General features: G+C 49.6%; 2 protein-coding genes across 3 annotated transcripts; both read right to left on the bottom strand.

Annotated features, from left to right (window-relative positions):
- Positions 1 to 2261: 2261 nt before the first annotated feature.
- LOC117011503 (TOG array regulator of axonemal microtubules protein 2-like) lies at positions 2262 to 12286 on the bottom strand. 2 transcript variants are annotated; one of them, XM_042780210.1, is made up of 6 exons: positions 12052 to 12286; positions 8801 to 9989; positions 7543 to 7695; positions 5106 to 5238; positions 3321 to 3426; positions 2262 to 2571 (listed from the first exon to the last, which is right to left on the bottom strand). In XM_042780210.1, the coding sequence occupies exons 2-6, from the start codon at positions 8877 to 8879 to the stop codon at positions 2332 to 2334; spliced, it is 711 nt and encodes a 236-aa protein (XP_042636144.1). In that variant the 5' UTR covers positions 8880 to 9989; positions 12052 to 12286; the 3' UTR covers positions 2262 to 2331. The 2 variants fall into 2 exon arrangements, 1 of the variants encoding a protein (XP_042636144.1); XR_006163162.1 differs by lacking the exons at positions 2262 to 2571; positions 3321 to 3426; positions 5106 to 5238; positions 12052 to 12286 and having other exon boundaries at positions 7494 to 7695; positions 8709 to 11064.
- LOC117011504 (chemokine-like factor) lies at positions 11915 to 13273 on the bottom strand. The gene is made up of 3 exons (XM_033086914.1): positions 13192 to 13273; positions 12956 to 13114; positions 11915 to 12147 (listed from the first exon to the last, which is right to left on the bottom strand). Exons 1-3 carry the CDS (start codon positions 13258 to 13260, stop codon positions 11974 to 11976), a joined length of 402 nt encoding a protein of 133 aa, XP_032942805.1. The 5' UTR covers positions 13261 to 13273; the 3' UTR covers positions 11915 to 11973.
- Between the last annotated feature and the right edge of the window lie 6186 nt (positions 13274 to 19459).

The following is a 19459-nucleotide window of genomic DNA, read 5'->3' as shown; positions in this document are numbered from 1 at the left end:
AGTCTCTGGGGCAGGGTCAGGCTCTGTGGCAGCACCCCTATTTCCTGGAGTAGGTATCAGAGTTGTTATCCAGCTCAATCCCCCGTTATCTCTTAATGTTAAATAGGACAAGCCTATCAGTAACACCAGCCACTGTACGATATCATTAGCATTCAGAGGAAATCTGAACCCTTCAAAAACTGGTGGGGTAGACCCAAAAATTTGGGTGAGGGGTTGGGAGAAAATTTCCCCTGGTGTTATTCCCTCACAGTAGGTGCCATTATTAAAGTAATCCCAAAAACATGCATTTAGTGTGTGGTATCCCTGAATCCATGTACCCGCCGTCCAAAGGAAGTTAAAAATCCATGAATTCCTCACCTTATCAACCCATAAAGCAAGTTCGATAACAGTCACAGTAGCCTTAGTTACAGGGCCCATGCTTATGTAAGGGTTTGCAAATGGGAGATATACATGTATGAACACGTGCAGCCCAAACCAGATTAAACTGGACCACATGTTGCTAGCACACACACAAAAAAAACAATCTCAGGCAACCGAAGAACTGTTATTTCTTAACCTCGTGCCCCACGTTGGGCGCCAAGATCTGTCCCGGTTTAAAGGGACAGTATTACCAGGAAAAGGAAATTCAGGAACTCGCAGGCACAAAAAAAAGGTATAGGTTGGGAATAACAGTTCTTTACTGATATATTTATAAGACAAACAAAAACAGCATCAGCTATACGAAAGAAAAAAAACAGTGACAGAACAGAACGGAATTCAGTCCCAGTCCCTTTTTCAGTCACCGATGGCTCTCCGATGGACCAGGGCGGGCGGCTTCTTAGTCGCGGCTGCTGCAGGGGCAGGGGAGGGGGCCAGGTGGCCTCACCGCCCCAGGTGGAAGAAAAGGGTGAGGAAGGAGCTCTGCTCACCGTGGGTGTCCCAGTTCCCAGTTGTTCAGAGGAAGCAGGAAGCTTTAGCAGTCCAAATCCAAGAAGCCTGATCCCAACAGGAGAAAAGGAACCTCTCTCCTCGAGTTCGGCCGGCGAGCTGTAAGAGTTCTCCTACCCCCAGTGTCCTCTTACTTGCCGAAAACAAAAGCAGGACTCCACCTTTCCCTAATGGGGCCATCAGCTTGCTTCAGCTAGTCCTTTGTCTCCAGCTCTTAACGGCTAATAGGAGAGCCATCCCGGCTAGCTTAACATAATAATGGGAAAAATTTCTAAAACTCGCCAACCCACAACAACAACAAATGCAGGGAAAACATGCTGTGGGCCATGAAGTTGCCGAATATAAAGCAATGGAGCCTGTTTCTTCTGCGAGGCTAAGCAAGGGAAACATCTGAATGTTTTACCCTATTCCAAACCTGAGGACAGGCTGGCAGTCATTTTAGCCAGATTGTCCTGTTCTAGAGACCGTCTTTTGGCAATTATCAGGCCCAGCACCAACACTTAAGACAGCATTTGCCTCAGCTATTCCATAGCATTTGGCCTCTGAAGGTGCCTGTGAAGTGATTCATCATCTCAAGGCTAACATGAAACATCAGTTTCAATAGGAAGTACAGCTCAAAGGCCAGGACAGTCACACAAGACTCCTTTTGGCAGGGGCTGCACCTGCTGTGCAGGCTGTGCCACACCCAGCACATTCTCCCTCATGTGCTCCATGGCCCAGCAAGTACTCTCCTTATTTCTCAAGTTAACGGCATAATGAGGATGTATGGTTTTTCCCAGGGGCTCTGTGATTAGGGCAGTGAAATATCAAAGAGCGCTCACAGCTGCAACTGCAATTGTCCCTCTTCCCACAAAAGCACAAGGCTCTATCCTTAACCTTTGAAGTCATTTTCACTTCCTCACCATTCACCACATCTAGGCAACTCTGACAGACTGGGAGAACTCCAGGAAGCAGCAGGAAGCTGAGTCAGAGGAGGTTTAAGCTGGATATCAGAAAAGGCTTTTCACCCAAAGGGGGGTTGGGCACTGCAACAGGCTCCCCTGGGCAGTGGTCACAGCACCAAGCCTGACAGAGTTCAAGAAGCATTAGGACAACACTCTTAGGCACATGTTGTGACCCTTGGGGTGTCCTGTGCAAGGCCAGGAGCTGGACTCGACGATCCTGATAAGCCCCTTCCAACTCCCCATAGTCTACACTACTGTGATTCTAAGAACTCATAAGCTGAGGGAGGGCAGAAATAGGGGACAAGAGGAGAGCAATGAGGTGGATTGGAGAAGCCAGTCACTGAGCTGACAGAAGATGCAGGATACAGGACCCTTCCCTCCCACCATTCCCATTCTTTCTCTCATCCCTTCCCCCACCTGCACCCTAGAAGGTGAAGAATATCACTAAGAGAAGGAGAACCTACCCGACTCCACTGTCCAGGAGAGCAGTCATTGCTCGTGCAGGAGTCACATTCTCCACCATCATCCCCAGGGACTGACTGGCTGCTTTCTCAACAAACTCTGGGCAGTTACACAGCACCTGGAGAAGGACCCGAGCCACCTCATCCACCTCAGAGTCCATGTCCTTCTTCAAGGTCACAAAAAACTCTCCCAGAGTGACAATGGCTGAGTAGGACACCTTTGACTGCAGGTTGGTCACCTGAGGAAGTCATGAGGGGAAACATAAGAATCACCTTGGAAAGAAAACCAGTTGCCTTAGACAAAAGTCCCAGGTAATGACAACACGTCCCAGTGTGTCCAGAGGAACATAAAAGCACAATAAGAGCAGAAGAGCACAAGCACAGAAAGGCACCTACTCTGGCACCAATTCCTGGCCTCAGACCTGCTTACTGAAGGCTGAAAAATATAAATTTCACTAAAGTGATCTACTGAACACTTCTCTAATGTCAAATGCTTTGATTTTAGGTTCTTTTATTTCAAAAATAAAGAATCAAATAAAAGCAAGGGCAGCTTTCAAACCACAAAGGCACAGGCCATAAGGATAATCAGTCATGTGCTCCTGTTCAAAAAAGCAACACCAGCAGTTGAAGCACTCAGCCAGGAAACAGAAAACACAGGCTCAGGTCTACAGACTAATTTGCAGTGTTGCATTACAGTTTGGGCAGAGATTAGGACTCTGGCAAATAACATAATTAGTGCATCTGTTTCTGCATTTGCACATTCCAGTATAATGGCAGCTCACTCAAAGATGAGTGTCAGATACCCGACCTGCCAGTAAATACAGCTAAATGGACACACAGATCCTATAGAGAGCTGACAGACATTAGAAACAGAAGGTCTAAAACCAGAAATGAAGGCAGTCTCTGAGTACACATGGAGATACAAAAGCACATACCTACTCTACACCGTGCATGAAGTACATGGGAAAATCCAAAACAATGTTCTCACCTCGCTGGTAACTGCCAAGCAAATGTCACGAAGTCTAGAGAGCAGGACTTCTGAATGGGACTCAGCCAGGTGTTTGATGCTGAAGAGTCCCTTCTCCTTCTTCTCCCTGAAAGGCAAGTACTGAAAAGATTGATTTTCCTCTCTACCCAAGATCTAGGCAGCACCCTCTGAAATGACCAGGCTGGCAGCTCTGTCAAATAGGGGGAGGTGCTTTTCAAGGAGTACTTAATGAAATTGTGGAAGTCGTTGCCACAGGATGCTGTGGCTGTCAAAAGCATACACAAATCCGAGAGGCAAACAGAGGGGTTTCAGAGCCTTCATTTGTGGCTGTTTTAGAAGACAGCCTTTCCAAAATGTCTGGCACATGAAGTCCCTATGCCAGTGCTTCCTAGAAGTGGTGAGACTGGCCCATGCTGCTGTTTCTTGTCACCTCCCTGTACCTGTCCCTAAGACACAATCCCATTGGGCTGTTACTGGGGCAATTTCCCTCTTTGCCAGCCCCAGCAGGCAGTTCAGCAGTGAGGGTCTGCACTGGCACTCTGGAGCTGAGTTTCCACTCTACAGTCTAGGCCTGTCTGTCACCCACCCCAGTCCACTTTCCACATTCCCCCAAAAAAGCTGCAGGATGTCCCAGAAGATTCCACACCTGAGCAAGAACAGTTGAAAGTCTGGCTTTTCCCAAAATCCCCTACACAAACCAATACCCCATAACAGCAACACGTTGTTGAAAAGGTGCAAACAACTCTGTCTCTCAGCACTTGCTCTGTGCAGGCCCGGAGCTACAGGAAGGTGCAGCACAGGGCTGGAGACCGATCCCATGGGCACCTCTGAGTGTCACCCAGACCCCCCACACCTGCAGAAGCTCTCTGCACCTCACAGGGCACCAAACAGAAATGGGGAAGAGAAAACAGAAGAGAAAGGGCAAAGCAAATGTGACTGCACAAGGAGATGCCTTGTGGCAGATTTTTCATGCTTACTCCAGTCAATGGAGTCCTTACTCTTGTGTGAATGAAGCATCCACCACTGAGTGGATGCCAACCCAGACATCAAAAAGACAACCAATATCACCTAACACTTGTAGGGTTATCACCTCTGTGCCCCCTTCTGTCTGTGTTTAATTGTGGAACACATGATGAATATTGAACCAAACACCTCAGGCCCATATGAAGCAGTGAGAAAGAAAAAGTTGAGTTCCAGAAGTACAAGATTCCTAAAGGGTTTCATTTCTTTCTCCTTCTCTTCTGCCATGAGTGCTTCAGAAGCAATGACAGTTTGAGGGACTTGAAAGCACAACTCAGTCCACTTCTCAGAAAGAGGAACTCCCTGGAGCTGCTTCTGGGACTCATATGCAGGAGGTCACAGGGAGACCCTGTCACCTGCCATTGCTGTCAGCAGTGGGACCAGAGAGAAATCTTACTCAGTCCCACTGAGCCCCAAGGCACCCAAATCTCTACACTCAAAACTGCTGCCATTCTGCTCCTGCCTTCAGCCAGCAAATCATCTCCTCCCACAGCTTTCTCTCCTCTTATCAAGATTCCCTTTGCAGCTCCATGGAGCAGCAGGCAAAGCGAGCAAACAGCACAGACCTGCTGCAGCTGGAGCACAGCTGCAGACCAAGGCCAAGAAAAGGCTGCTCTCAAATCTTTATCCTCCCACTGTCTGGAGTGGTTTCACCAGTGCCCTTTGGCCCTCTGGGCTGTCAGGGCTCAGAGGCTCTAGCAAGATACACTTCTAACCTCCCTTAACGCTAAAAGAGAGAGACAGAGTGACCGGGGTCTTTCTTACCAGTCATCGCTGTCGAGCAAGGAGAGTGCCTGGAGCAAGGACTGCTGTGGCTCAGCAGAGGCTGTGTCCTTGTGCCCATGCCCACGGAGCAGCTCCTCTCGGCGCTCGGCACCAGGGGCCGTCTGCGAGGTCACTGTGAGGAGAGGGTGAGCCCTGAGCGCTGCAGCCCCGGGCAAGGCACCCGCCATGGAGCGGCCTGCAGCCCCAGCTCCCAGCCAGGCTTCCATTGCTGCACACGGGCCCTGCCTCACACACTGCCCTGCTCTCTGCCTCCTTGGGCTCCTTGCTTTCTCACAGCCCCCCCAGCTGGGCTCAGCTCCAGGCTAAACCTGACCATTGCCCACACAGCAATTGCCAGCTCCCAAGTGCCACAGGCAGCACAGCCAGCGGCAGGTTCCTGAGGCCGCAGAGCTCCCACTCCCTGCCAGACAGGGTGGGCAGCAGGAATGGCTGCCCCAGGAGGGAACCCCCAGGGGCCTCTCTTGTCCCAGTGCCCTGATTTCCCTCCTGAGGACTGAGGCACTCTGCAACTCCCTGAGGAAGGACCTGCAGCTGCCTCAGAACAGCGCCAAGCCAAGCCTGAACAACCCAGCCCTGCTGGGCCTGGCTGAATCCCCATGGAGCAACTCCCAGGGAACAGCCAGACCTGGCCCTTCATACCTGACAGTGCCTCTGCTCACATTGTAAAGTGAGGATAAAAATATTCAAAACAGATGCAAATTCTTGGCAGACGCACTCTCTTGAGAGTCAACTGTACTGGGTATACCCTAATGAGATTTTTTGGTAAGGAAAAAACTTTACAAGGGATGAGAAAAATCAGATGATAAATGCATTTCTTATGAAACCCATTTGTCATCAAAAGCAGTGTCAATCAAAAATTTCATGTCCTGCACTCAAAAGCTCATTTTCTAATGTATAGATGAAAACATCAGAGATGTCTAAAATGATGGAGTATAAATATGGCAGAGAATCAGGACAAAGTGCTCTAGACTCAGTAGGGGTTTTGTGCTATCCTGCATGTTCTCACAAATTATGGGGGAACTGTAACATCAAAAATATTCAGACGGGAGGTGATCTGGATGTCACTGATGTACCCCAGTCACTGATATCAGTGATGCCACTGCAGAACTATGTAGACATACACATCTAGATTCCATGTGAATGAATGGAGAGCCACAGTCAGGCCAGTTCTGGTCAATTCTGAATGTGGAAGTAGCATCACTAGAAAAGAGCATTCCAAGGATCATTCCTAGCTCCCTCCTTCTTACCTCACCTTACTTGGGATCATAGCACAGGCAGGCTACCCACAAAGGAGAGACAAGAGCCACTAGGGACTATCTGCTGTGCATTCCCTGCAGGCAGCAAACAGCCTGGGAGCACCAGGCAGCCCCTCCTGGCTGTCATCTGCTACACACGACCACTATATTTGGGTGTGGTGACACAGGAGGCACTGCTTGTTCCCTCTTGGCATTGCAGGCCGTGGGATGGCAGCAGCCAGGAGCCATTGGGCACTTCTGAGAGTAGCAGCATGCTGGCACCGTGTTGGGGAATGGTTGATAGAACAGGGCCATAGTTCATTAGAGTGTCTTCTGGCTGAGGATAAATGCTGAGTATAAGCATTTATATGTCTATATATACTTATATATATATGTTGCAAGGTCAGCTTGCCTCTGAGACAGCTGCAAGCCAGACACAGGATGAAGGTGAGGAACTTGTGGTTGAGAGAAGGTGTCTTAATCATTGTGGTTGAGGGAATGCCTTCTAAGCATGTTAAAAAAGGAACCCTCTGTTGCTTGCCTTGCTTTAGCCAATCATGTACCTGCTGAATACATGATGAGCCAATGAAATAATAGCAAGTATGCTGTACGCTTTTAGCAAGGGTATAATAATGAGTGATAAGAGCAATAAAGTTCAACAATGCTTTACCAATCATACTGATTTGATTGCATTCTTCCCTCGCCGAAACCCTCCGCAGCACCGAGCCACTGAGTGCCATGAGAGACAACCCTTGCTGGGATAGCAGAAAAGCTGGCTGCAGAGCTGGACAGCAGCACAGGCAGAGGGCCCCGATGGTGAGTGGACAACTGATGGTGGTGGTGCTCGTAGGTGCACAGTGAGCACACCCTGGCACACTGCCCCACAGCTCATCCCTGCTGTTACAGCTGCCTCCTGCCACCAGCACTGTAGTTTGGACTGTCAGGATGGGCAAAAGGCAGAGCTTAGGCCTTTACCACTACTTTATTCAGCTCAACTTTCCAATGGATGTCTAAGAACCAACTGCTGCAGTACTACCAAGCTGGAGTAACTCCAAAGGTGATTTGCTGTTCATTCTCAGGACAGGCTATGGACCAAAGATCCCAGCTGTGCTGGCTGAGGCAGGAGGCAGTTTGTGCTCCTTGTGCTCATGTGGGAAAAAGCTGCCATGGAGCAGGCTTACCTGAGGAGTTGCATGGGACTCTGTCTTCCTCATGGACCATGGGCATACTGGGCACCTTGTCCTGCTTCCTCAAGACCTTCTTCCTCAAGGCATTACCAGGCTGTTTTCTCTGCACACTGGAAGCTGTGCCATTGACAGGTGGTTGGGTAAAGCCTGCAGGGAGCAAAGAAGAGCTTGTAAGTGGAGGGTGCTGGATATGGTGATGATGGAATGGACCAGAAAACTTGCTGGAGCTGGGTCCAATCTCTTTGTTACCCCAAAGAACTTCAGGTAGAACACTGGCACACTAACACGGGACAAGGATCACAGAATCACTGAATCCTAGAAGAGTTCGGGTCGGAAGGCCCCTTTAACCAGCATCTGGTCCCACCCCTGGAAACAGGGACATTTTCATCAAGATCAGGTTCCTCAGAGCCCCATGTAAACTGGCCTTGAACACCTTCAAGGATGGATCAACAACAGTTTCCATAGGCACTCCCTTTCAGCATTTCATCTCCTTCATTATAAAAAATTGTCCCTAATATCTAATCTAAATCTACCCTCTTCTAGTTTACAACCAAACTGCAGTAATGCTTCCCCTAAGAAACAAGGAAAACCCAGTATTGCTTTGCTTTTGTTTGCCTGTTTCAGAGGCTGGCTGGGGAAGTTCCCAAAAGAAAGTGCAGATAACCCTGCGTGATGCCCTTGGGCTGAGTGCTGCCCCTGAAGGTCCCTGCTGCTGCCCTCGGGGCAGCACACACAGCACTGCAGCCAGAGCCCCTCAGCCAGGATTCACTCAGGAATGCTGCTTGCTCCTGGAGCTACAACAGCAGCACTGCCTCGGGGCTTCAGCACAGCTCTGCAGCCCCAGCTCCTTGGCAGGGAGTGGTGAGAGAAGGATCTCTGGTGTTTTCATTAGAAGGAGTTGAATTTGGTTTCTTCCAGTTTGCACGTGGGTTTAAAAGCATTCTTCTGGACTCACTTTCCCTGGAAGCTGCTCTCCAGGAGAGACTCTGAAGCCCCAGTGGACTTTGCAAGACAGAATTTTTTACTGTGAGTGATTTTACAGGTGAAGGTGGAAAGCTGACATTCTGTTACTGACGCAGTGAGGCCATGGGCACAACACTTCATGCCTCTGGATTTTTCTTTGGGGAATGGAAATCAATCCTATGCAAGCTTCCACTCACATGCAAGCAGAACAGCTGCCCAGTCTGATTGCAGCACTGTGCAAAGGGCAAGCAAGGGGTCAAAAAGGACCTCAAGTGTAGCCACCACTGACTTGCTTCAGCTGCATCCCTGGGCTCAACTGTCTGTGGAGGCAGCTGCAAGGATGTTTGCTCTTCTCTCCCTTTCTTCATCTCATTCTGAAAAAACTCCACGTCCTTCGGCTCTAAGTTCTCTTCAGCCACCTTGCACAAAGCAGCACAGATCTAGCTGCAATGGAAATACATCACAGACTGTAAGCAGAGACACACAAACGTGGCACAACATCTCATCAGGAGCACAGAGCCCATAGACTTTAATCCAGCTCCATATACATTCCAATAGTTTCAGGAGAATGTCTCCCATCCTCACCTTGGCAATTACACACAGGGAGGTGGAACACTTCAGTGCCACAACCTTACACTGCTCCAACTGCAGCCTAGGACAGGAAGCCCTGCTTGGAGCATGAAAGTCATAGGAATGCTCCAAGACAAATGAAGAGCTCCCATGACCAGTGAGCACGCAGTTCAGTTCCTACAGGCCATGGCAGGAGAATAAAAACCATGTGGAATATGGAGCAAAGAGGGGTAATTAGCTGTTGCTTAACACTCATGGCCAGGAATTGCAGCTGTTTCTCAATTCCTGGCTTCTGAAGGATATAGCTGTGAAGGACTCTGAATGCCTTGGTCTCTGAGACCAGGAGACCAAAAGGAGGAGTCATGCAAAACCAAGTTGCAGAAACACTGATATCAATGAGCAGAAAATTTGAGAATGAGAGGGCTGTGAGATACAACCAGAAAGGGAACCAGGAAAAATGAAATACTCCCATTTTATTTTGCAGCTTTGCTTATAGTCAACACTAGAATCTTTGCTTCACAGGGTGCCCTTTGCCCACATTCACTGGTGTGTAGCTTGCTCTGCCCTTCAGACCTTCTCTAAAATGGCCTTTGCACATAAAGAATGCTTCAGGCCTGACCTTAGCACCATCTGCAAACCAGTGACTTTGGCACAACTGGAAACAGGCAAGCAATTGTGCCGTAGCTGTCAAATATATTCCCAAGAGAATCCCCATGCCCCAAGAGTGGAAGACTGATTTTCAGGCACATTTTGGGCCAAGCACTAAACAGCCACTGCAAAGGAAGTCTGCTCATCCCTGTCCTTATCCCTTACCTTTCCAAAGCTGTCCCTCAGGTCTTTGTCACTCGTAAGACCAGAACTGGTGGGATGATCCGTCTCCTTGGCCTGGCTCACTGGGAGGCCTGGCACTGGGAGCAAAGGTTTGTGTCAATCTCTGGCAGACATCAAGGCCCCAAAAACGTCATGCTGGGCAACAGGAAAGACAGGTTCCAGACTGCACAGCTCTCGTAAGACACAGAGATGGTGCATGAGAGCAGCAAGGTACATATGCCTAGACCCTCTCCCAGGGGATGGGCTACTGGCAGCAGACATGGCATTGCTGTGCTGGCCAGCAGACTGAAACCTGCTGCATGATGAAGGCCTCGGCCCTCGGAAGCTGGAGAGCCTCGGTGTTTGACAGAGAAGGGCAGAGATGGAGATTGCTCTTGACAGAGATCCTTATCTGCCCTTATGCTGATTTTTGTCAACATCTTCTTTCCTGTTCCTAAAAGAAGTCCTGGGCTCTATTACCTGTATACATTTAGATGAACATTTTTCTTCTCTTTGGTGGAATATTTTAGAGGACATAAAAAGAAAAGTTTAGGATTGCAGGAGCGACCCAAGCGTAAATTGTTTTCTTGGCACTAGGTAATTAATTTTCCTCAAGGATTTTCATTCCAAACTGGATGAGCTTGGGCCACTTTTGGGCCAGCTTGAGTAAAGGCTCATTTTCTTAATGCAAGCAAGACAATGTAGCTCATTCTGAAATACTCTCCAACAGAGCTGTTCAGTCATTCTATACAACACCTTTTAAGCTTTGCAGAGGTTAATTACAAGTGGCAGCAAAGTAGAAAAAAATCAGTGCTGTAAATCAGTATTTTTTGCCCATGTAGAATGGCCAGCTTCATAAGAAATGAGAGTAAGGTATGGGCTTTGAGGAAGGAGGGCAATTCTGGTTGAGAGACAAGGAATTGCAAATAAAGGGAATGTGGGAAGCTGGCAGGGAAGCTACTGATCCCAAGGTAACCTGCTTGGGAACACTGCAGTCAGCCAGGTCTGCAAAATGGACACACAAAATGTAACTGAGGCCACAAAACAAACCTAAAGCATCTGAAGCTCCATATGCCGTGGGACACATTTCCTGGAACCTTCTCAATAGCCGCACAGGCAAACATGCCCTTACCAGCAGCCCCTTGAGGCAGCCCAGGGGCACACCCTGACCCCTTGCACAGAGCTCCCAGGGAACACCCTGGCCCCTGGGCTGCCCTGGGACAGCAGGGAGCCCAGAGCCCTGTGCTTTCAGCAATGGCTCAGCTGCACATGCAGCCTCCTGCTCCTCTCCCTGCCCCACAGCTCAGCTGCCCTACAGCTCCACGGGGCACTGCCAGCAGCACAGCTCATGGCAGGGGGCACCTGCAGGGCACAACTGTTCCCTGCCAATGTGCACAGGCTCTCCAGGCTGCCACAAGACCCTTCCTCACTCCAGAGAGTGTCCCAGCTCCCACCTTACCTCTGTTTGAGGCTGAGCCATGCTCCCAAGGGGACAAGGGACTTAGGTGAACTCCTATCTTAATCATCAACACATCTAATGGGTGAGGCACTAGAGCAATTTTTGTATTTTTGAGAGAATTAATTTGATTTTATTTTCTTGGAATTAGCCTGAATTAAAAATCAGTTACTCAAAGTATTTAACTGGTTTGATCTTAAGAACACAAAATTCTTACAAATCATAGTATGAACAAAACCTCTTTTCAACTGACATAATTCCTCAGTTTGTGTCAGAAAAAACAATGTACATGCCACGAGGGAGGTGCCAGTGTGTCTGTTAAAGTTTCAACTCTTTTTAGCAGGACTCTTGACATTTTTTCCTCAAGTACTGTAACTAAACTGGACAGTCCTAAAAGAGCTAGGGTTTCTCCCACCTAGGATTTCAAGCTATGCTAGCAAATGTAGATTACTTCAAAACTCTAGAACTAATTTTCAGTGTTTCAGTACTTCTCTGCAGTAATTCCCAAGTGCTGCATCATCTTTAAATAACCAGTGATGTGAGGGTTATTTTCTTTTAGTGAGATACACTGAATGTGTCATGTTTGCTACTGCTGAGAGTGTTCTTCCAAGACAGTTTGCATGGCCCTACCACAACGTGAGTACCAAGAGGTTCAAATCACTGCACTGTAAGAACTGAAATTCATTAACAATGTTCCTACTTACTCCTCCAGCCAATGTCCCTTTGTTGGTCTTGATTATTATTGCGAACAAGGACACAACGAGGAGGAACAACGCTGCAATCACCGAGTTCAAAACATCCTGAAACAGCCAGTGGAAGCAAAATATTTATTCTGAAATACAGGCCTGAAGGAGAACGTGGAGAGTTCCCAACACAGAAGGAATGGTTAAAAACGGCTGCATTGCCATGAAAACAGTTACAGCAATATCCATGTGAGAGGACACTGACACCCAGTGGTCTGATGGTAAGAAGAGTGTTTCTAGTAAAATTTCTTCATTTTACCTTTCTTCTCTTGTTTTTATGTCAAATTTTTGCAACTTCGCTACACTTCATAGACTGAAGCAGCAAATACACGTACAAAAGTGAGGTAAGAGGAGAACTTGTTAGCATTTGAGTGAAAGGGTGTGACTAATTTGTGATGTGAAGGTGTTACACCAGCAAGGCAAACAGTGCCCGTGCTGGGAGGGGCTGTTATCGGATCCAGCACAGCCATCCAGGAACTGATGGAACAGAACGCTCCATTAGGAAAAACTGCCTCAACCTCCACAGAACACTGGGGCTTGACTCACATGTACAGAAACAATCACTGAGCCAGCTGACAATGTCCCCTGGGACAGGTGATCCTTCCTGTTTACCCAGCGGCCACAACAGCCAGGGGACAGCAGGACCACAACCAGGGGACATTGGTACTCATGGTCAGAGGACATTGGTACTGATAGCCAGGGGACATCAATACTCACGGCCAGGGGACATCAATACACAGAGACAGGGGACACTGGTACCCATAGCCAGAATCAGTCAATATTCACGGCCAGGGGACATCGCTACTCACAGCCATCAGTACTCACAGCCAGAGCACCCCGGTACTCGGAGCTCACGGGTACTCACAGCCAGCGGCCAGGAGAGGCCCCGAATCCGCGCGTCGAGCCTCAGCAGGTAGAGCAGCAGGAACAGGACGGTGATCCCCGCCTCCATGCCGGCCAGCGCCGCGTAGGCCTCGTGGGACCCCGCGGCCACGAAGCAGAAGAGGGCGGCCAGCGCCACCAGCTGCGGGACAGGAGGGGCCGGGGGTCAGCACCGGCTCGGGCCTTGCCCGCGGGCCCCAGGGCCGCCCCCGGCCGTACCGTGCGGGAGATCTTCAGCGAGCCCCGCGGCGAGCGGAGGAAGGCCCGGTCCACCTCCAGCCGCGCCATGGCGGCCGGGCGGCCCTGGCGGTGCGCGGCGGGGCCGGGACCCCGGGACGGCCCCGGGAGCCGGGGAGATGCTGGCGCCGATGACACAGGTGATGGCGGGGCCACTGCTGGTGCTGAACCAGCCCCGCCTCAGAGCTCCGGGGGGAGAAAGTGATGGTGCGGCGGCGGCAGGGCCGGGGCGGGCGGGAGCGGGGTCCGGCGCGGCTCCGGGCGGCAGCGGGGCTGGGCCGTGCGGCGGCGGGCGCGGCCCGGGCTCGGGCCCGGCGGGGCGGGGGCAGTGCCGGCCCCGGCCTCGGCCTCTCAGCGGGCCCGCCCCGCGCCGCTGCCGGCCCTGAGTGCGGGGCGGAACCACAGGGATGGGATGGGACGGGATGGGATGGGCCGGGCAGCCGCCCCTGGGTCCGGCTTTGATTCTATGCGGGCCCTTGGGATGCACTGGAGCGGCTCTGGGGGAGCAGGAGCTGCGGCAGACCTGGGAGCGGGATCAGACCCTGGAATGGGGTCAGACCTGGGAGTGGCTCCGGGGGAGCAGGAGCAGGGTCAGACCGGAGCTCTGACCGGGCGTCACCGCTGTGCCCGTCCCTGCCTTCCTGCCGTGCCTGGCTGGTGCAGGGTCTTGTAAACTCAGCTTGGGCTTGGACAGGTTTTTTACCACAGTTAGAGGTGTAAGGTGCTTGTTTGGAAGTTGCTCTGTAATCTTCACCCTTATTCCGCCGGGCTGTGAGTGCTCCTCCAGCTGGTCTTTCCCAAATTCATTTTTCCCCAGTGCAAACCCACTGAGGAGCCACAGATGTAGGAACAATCTGGTGAAAGTGTGAGCATTTGTTGGACTCTGGGCAGTGTTGGGGACAGTGGAGAACTTCAGCTAAATCCTGTGTCAGTGCCACAATGTGTCTGTTACTTAACCCAATAATTACCTAAAACCTTGAAGGTTGATAATTTCAAACATAGTCATATCAAGCCATAGGGAACCAAAAAATGTCCTGGAGGGTCTCACATTAAAAGGCTCAGTATAACTTACTTATGAGGACCGCTTTGTTTTTAACTGTTGTTTATTTCCATTCTAAATAAGCATCTGATTTTAAAAAATGCTAGAAAGAGAATTGTAAGTATTTGCATTTTGTTCAGAAAACAAAGTGGAAGGTGTAGCCTCTTTTATTGTAATTCCATTCTAATTTGAGTGTGTGTGTACTGGTAACCATAGGCCACAGCTGTGTCAGTGTGTAGTGGTAGGTCTGTCACTGGGTCATACTCTGTGCAAGGCTCCGCTGAAAAATTGTAATAGAATTGTGAGGGATCTATGCAAAAATTGTGAGGGCTTCTGTCAGGACAGGTGGCAGTTTGGGTTCAGTGTTGCATGTGTAGCCTTGCCATTGCCTTATATAACCCCCCTGGGCTAGAAGGTTTTTTAAAGACAGTTGAAAAAGAATTCTTTTAGTTGTTAAGTGTTCTGAAAATAAAAGCATGATCCCTCTTCAGATTTAAGTGATCTATATAATGGATGCTGAAATGATTACTTCAGCTGGCACTTGTTTTAGGTTGGGAGTCAGGTCTGTGAGGTGCGTTGTGGCAGAGTGAGGAGCAGCAGGTGACCCTCTGGAAGCCCTGGGCTCCTGGGAAGGGGAAGGAAGCTGGAAGCAGGGCAGGGGCTGGCTGTGGGGGTAGCAGGGAGGGGAAGAGTGGTGGTCTGGGAGAATGACAACATCCAAATGGATCCCCAGTGCCTTCCCATGAAATAATCTCTTCCCAGTGTAGGGAGCTGGCATGCTGGAATGGGCAGGGTGCATTTCTGTCACACTGCTCTGCCCACTGTGGGTCTCAAAGTGACTCTGTTTTTCACCAGATCTGTATCGAGGGCAGCACTGCAAGTGGAAAAACAAGATGCCTGGATTATTTTGCACAAACTACCAGCATTGAGGTCCTGGGTACACATTTCTTTGTCCTTATTTCCATCCCTGAGCAGCTGCTTGTTGGAGATCCAGCCTGTTCTTGGGTGTGTGAGAAGGGAGCAGCAGGGGCTGAGCCAGGGGCTTGCTGGGGCACCACTCCAACTTTTCATTGTCAGACTGCAGCAGAGAAATGTAGATCACATGTGGTATGTACTGGATGCCAAGATACCAGGAAACCTGTGAATCAGAGTTTGTACCTGTATAAAACAACAGCAACCCACAGAGCATGGGCATATTTGGACTTGCCTGTTTGCCATTTCATGTCACTGAAATCTTAGAGGGGTCTGGTAAAAGCAAAGCAAAGAATTGTTATGTAAAAATAACTATGCCATGTAACAGAGATCCCAGTAAATCGATGGTATTTCTAAAAGAAGAAAATTCTGTTAGAACAGTGTCAGGAGATTTCTTAGACTGATCTGGTATTTGATTTTGTGTTGCTTAGAACCAGGTAAGGGGAAGGGCAGGCTTGTATTTTGAACAAAATCAAGGTCAAGCCTCAGTGAACAATTGGTTTTGTACAATGGGTATTAATGCTTTCCCCAGCAGACCTGGCAACATATTTGGTAAAAAGTTTTAGGAGTCCTCCTAGAAATACTGGGTTGCCAGATGTTATTTGAGAATTTAATGGGAATTGTCCTTATTCACAGAATTCACAGAATGACTGGGTTGGAAGAGACCTTCAAGACCATCAAGTCCAACCCATGCCCTAACATCTCAACTTCACTCTGGCACCAAGTGCCACATCCAATCTTTGTTTAAACACATCCAGGGATGGTGACTCCACCACCTCCCTGGGCAGACCATTCCAGTACTTTATCAATTTTTCCAGTGAAAAACTTTTCCTAATATCCAACCTGTATCTCCCCGGGCACAGTTTGAGACTGTGTCCTCTGGTTCTGTCAGTGCTGCCTGGAGAAAGAGACCAACCCCACCTGACCACAGCCACCTTTCAGGGAGCTGTAGAGAGTGATAAGGTCACCCCTGAGTCTCCTTTTCTCCAGGCTGAACAAGCCCAGCTCCCTCAGCCGTTCCTCACAGGGTTTGTGTTCCCAGCCCCTTCCCCAGCCTCGTTGCCTCTTCTGGACGTGCTCAAGCGTCTCCATGTCCTCCCTGAACTGAGGGGCCAGAACTGGACACAGCACTCAAGGTGTGGCCTCACCAGTGCTGAGTAGAGGGGAAGAATGACCTCCCTGCTCCTGCTGGCCACACTATTCCTGACACAGGCCAGGATGCCATTGGCCTTCTTGGCCACCAGGGCACACTGCTGGCTCATGTCCATCCTGCTGTTGACCAGCACCCCCAGGTCCCTTTCTGCCTGGGCACTGTCCAGCCACACCATGCCCAGCTTATAACACTGCAGGGGGTTATTGTGGCCAAAATACAGGACTCAAAACTTAGACTTATTAAACTTCATCCCATTGGACTCTGTCCATCCATCCAACAATTCCAGGTCTCTCTGCAGAGCCCTCCTACATTCCAATAGATTGACACAAGCTCCCAGCTTAGTGTCATCTGCAAAATTATTAATGAAGGACTCAGTACCCTCATCCATGTCGTCAATGAAAATACTGAACAGGACTGGCCCCAGCACAGACCCCTGAGGGACACCACTGGTGACAGATTCCCAGCTGGATGCAGCACCATTCACCACCACTCTCTGGGCCTGACCATCCAGCCAGTTCTTAACCCAGCAAAGAGTGCTCCTGCCCTAGCCACAGGCTGACAGCTTTTCCAGGGAATGCTGTGGGAGACAGTGTCAAAGGCCTTGCTGAAGTCCAGGTACACAACATCCATAGCCTTTCCTTCATTCACCAGGCGGGTCCCTTGGTCATAAAAGGAGATCAGGTTGGTCAAACATGATCCACCCCTCCTAAACCCGTGCTGGCTGGGTCTGATACCCTGGCCATCCTGTAAGTGCTGTGTGATGGCACTCACTATAAACTGTTCCATAACCTTACCAGGTACTGAGGTCAGGCTAACTGGTCTATAGTTACCAGGATCCTCCTTCCCACCTTTTTTATGATTGGGTGTGACATTGGCCAGCTTCCAGTCATCTGGAACCTCAGCAGTGAGCCAGGACTGCTGGTAAATGATGCAGAGAAGCTTTTCAAGCTCATCTGGCAGCTCCCTCATCACCCTGGGATGGATCCCATCTGGTCCCATAGATTCATGAACGCCTAAGCTGCTGAGCAGTTCCCTGAGTGCCTCCTCCTGGATAACAGGGGGACTGTTCTGCTCCCTGACACCATCTACCATCCCAGGAGGACAGCTGTCCTGAGGACAAGCTGTCTTCCCACTAAACACTGAGGCAAAGAAGGCATTGAGCACTTCTGCCTTCTCCTCATCTGCAGTTACTAAGTTCTTTCCCTTACCCAACACAGAACAAATGTCTTATTCTTCTTTTGCCATTAATATATTTGTAAAAACACATTTTATTATCTGGTACAGAAGTCGCCATTTGTAGTTCAGAGCTTTGGGCTCCCTCATTTTTTCCTACATACCCTAGCAACCTCCTTAAATACTCCTTGAGAGACCTGGCCCTCCTTCCAAAGATGATACATCCTCTTTTTATTCCTAAGTTTCTTCAAAACCTCCTTGCCCATCCAGGCTGGATGTTTTCCTTGTCGACTTGCCTTTTGGCACAGAGAGACAGTTTGTTCCTGTGCCCTCAAGATCTCTGTTTTGAAGTACTCCCACCTTTCCAGGACTCCTTTGTTTTTAAGGGCTGCTTCCCAAGGAACTCTCTGAATAAGTCTCCTAAATAGGCCAAAGTCTGCCCTCCAGAAGTACAGTGTAAAAGTCTTATTGATATTTCTCCTCATTTCACCAAATATCAAGAACTCTGTAATTTCATGATCACTGTGCCCTAAGCAGCCTCCAACCACCACATCTCCCACCAGCCCATCTCTATTTGCAAACAACAGGTCTAACATAGTCCCTCCCCTGGTGGGCTCACCCACCAGCTGCAACAAAAAATTGTCCTCCACACACTCTAAGAACTTCCTGGACTGCCACTTTTCAGCTGTATTACGTTCCCAGCAGATGTGTGGCAGGTTGAAGTCACCTACAAGAAAAAGGGCTGATGATCCTGAAACATTATCTCGCTGCTTACAGAATAAGTTTTCCAGATCTTCCTCCTGGTTGGGTGCACAATAGCAGACTCCCAGCAGGATGTCAGCCTTGTTGGCCTTGCCCTTAATTCTTACTCACAGGCATTCAACTTCATTGTCATTCATTTCAATAGCTATGGCATCAAAAGCCTCCCTAATATAAAGGGCCACCCCTCCACCTCTTCTCCCTTTCCTGTCTCTTCTGAAGAGCTTGTAGCCATCCAGTGCAGTGCTCCAGCTGTGTGAATCATCCCACCACGTTTCTGTGACAGCAATGACATCACAGCTCTGCTGTGGCCCCATGGCCTCCAGCCCTTCTTGTTTATTACTCCTGCTGTGTTCATTGGCGTACATGCACCTCAGCTGGGCTACTGATTTCACCCCTAGATCAGCTTACCACCCTCGGGCCTGCTTCCAGACAGCCCAGCTGTACCCCCTTCCCCCTTCAAACCTAGTTTAAAGCCCTCTCAATAAGGTTCTGCCAGTTCATGAGCTGAAATCCTTTTGCCCTTCACTGAGAGATGGATCCCATCTGGTTCCACCAGGGCAGGTGCCATAAAAGTTGCCCCAAGATAAAAAAATCTGAAATTTTGCTGATGACACCAACCCTTGAGCCACTTGTTAATGATGTGAGTTCTCCTATTCCTTTCACCATTTATCTCAGCCACCAAGGGGACTGAGGAAAAGATTACCTGTGCCCCTCTCCTATCAACCACTTGACTCAGTGCCCTAAAGTCCCATTTAATTGCCCTGACACTCCTCTTTTCAATCTCATCACTGCCAGCCTGCAGTATAAGCAGTGAGTAATAATCAGAGGGCTGGATCAGCCCACAGAGTCTCTCAGTGATGTCCCTTACCTTGGCCCCAGGGAGGCAGCAGAGCTCCCTGTGGGACGGGTCCTGTCCACATGTGGGACCCTCTGTTCCCCTCAGAAGGGAGTCACCCACTACTACTACCCTTCTTTTCCTTCTGATGTAAGAGGTGATGATCTCTCCGACAGATGGACCATGATGGGGAGGCTCACTGGGCAGATAATTGTCTTCTAAATCATCTGGCTGACTCTCCAGATCCAGGGCCTCATACCTATTCTGAAGTGGCACCTGGCTAGGGAGTGGGAGGAATTTTTATTATTACCTCCCT

Source organism: Catharus ustulatus, unplaced genomic scaffold (assembly GCF_009819885.2).
Source record: "Catharus ustulatus isolate bCatUst1 unplaced genomic scaffold, bCatUst1.pri.v2 scaffold_73_arrow_ctg1, whole genome shotgun sequence".
In the NCBI taxonomy this organism is placed as follows: Eukaryota; Metazoa; Chordata; class Aves; order Passeriformes; family Turdidae; genus Catharus; species Catharus ustulatus.
Note: the sequence above shows the minus strand (reverse complement) of the source record. Positions and strands in the feature narration are given on the sequence as shown.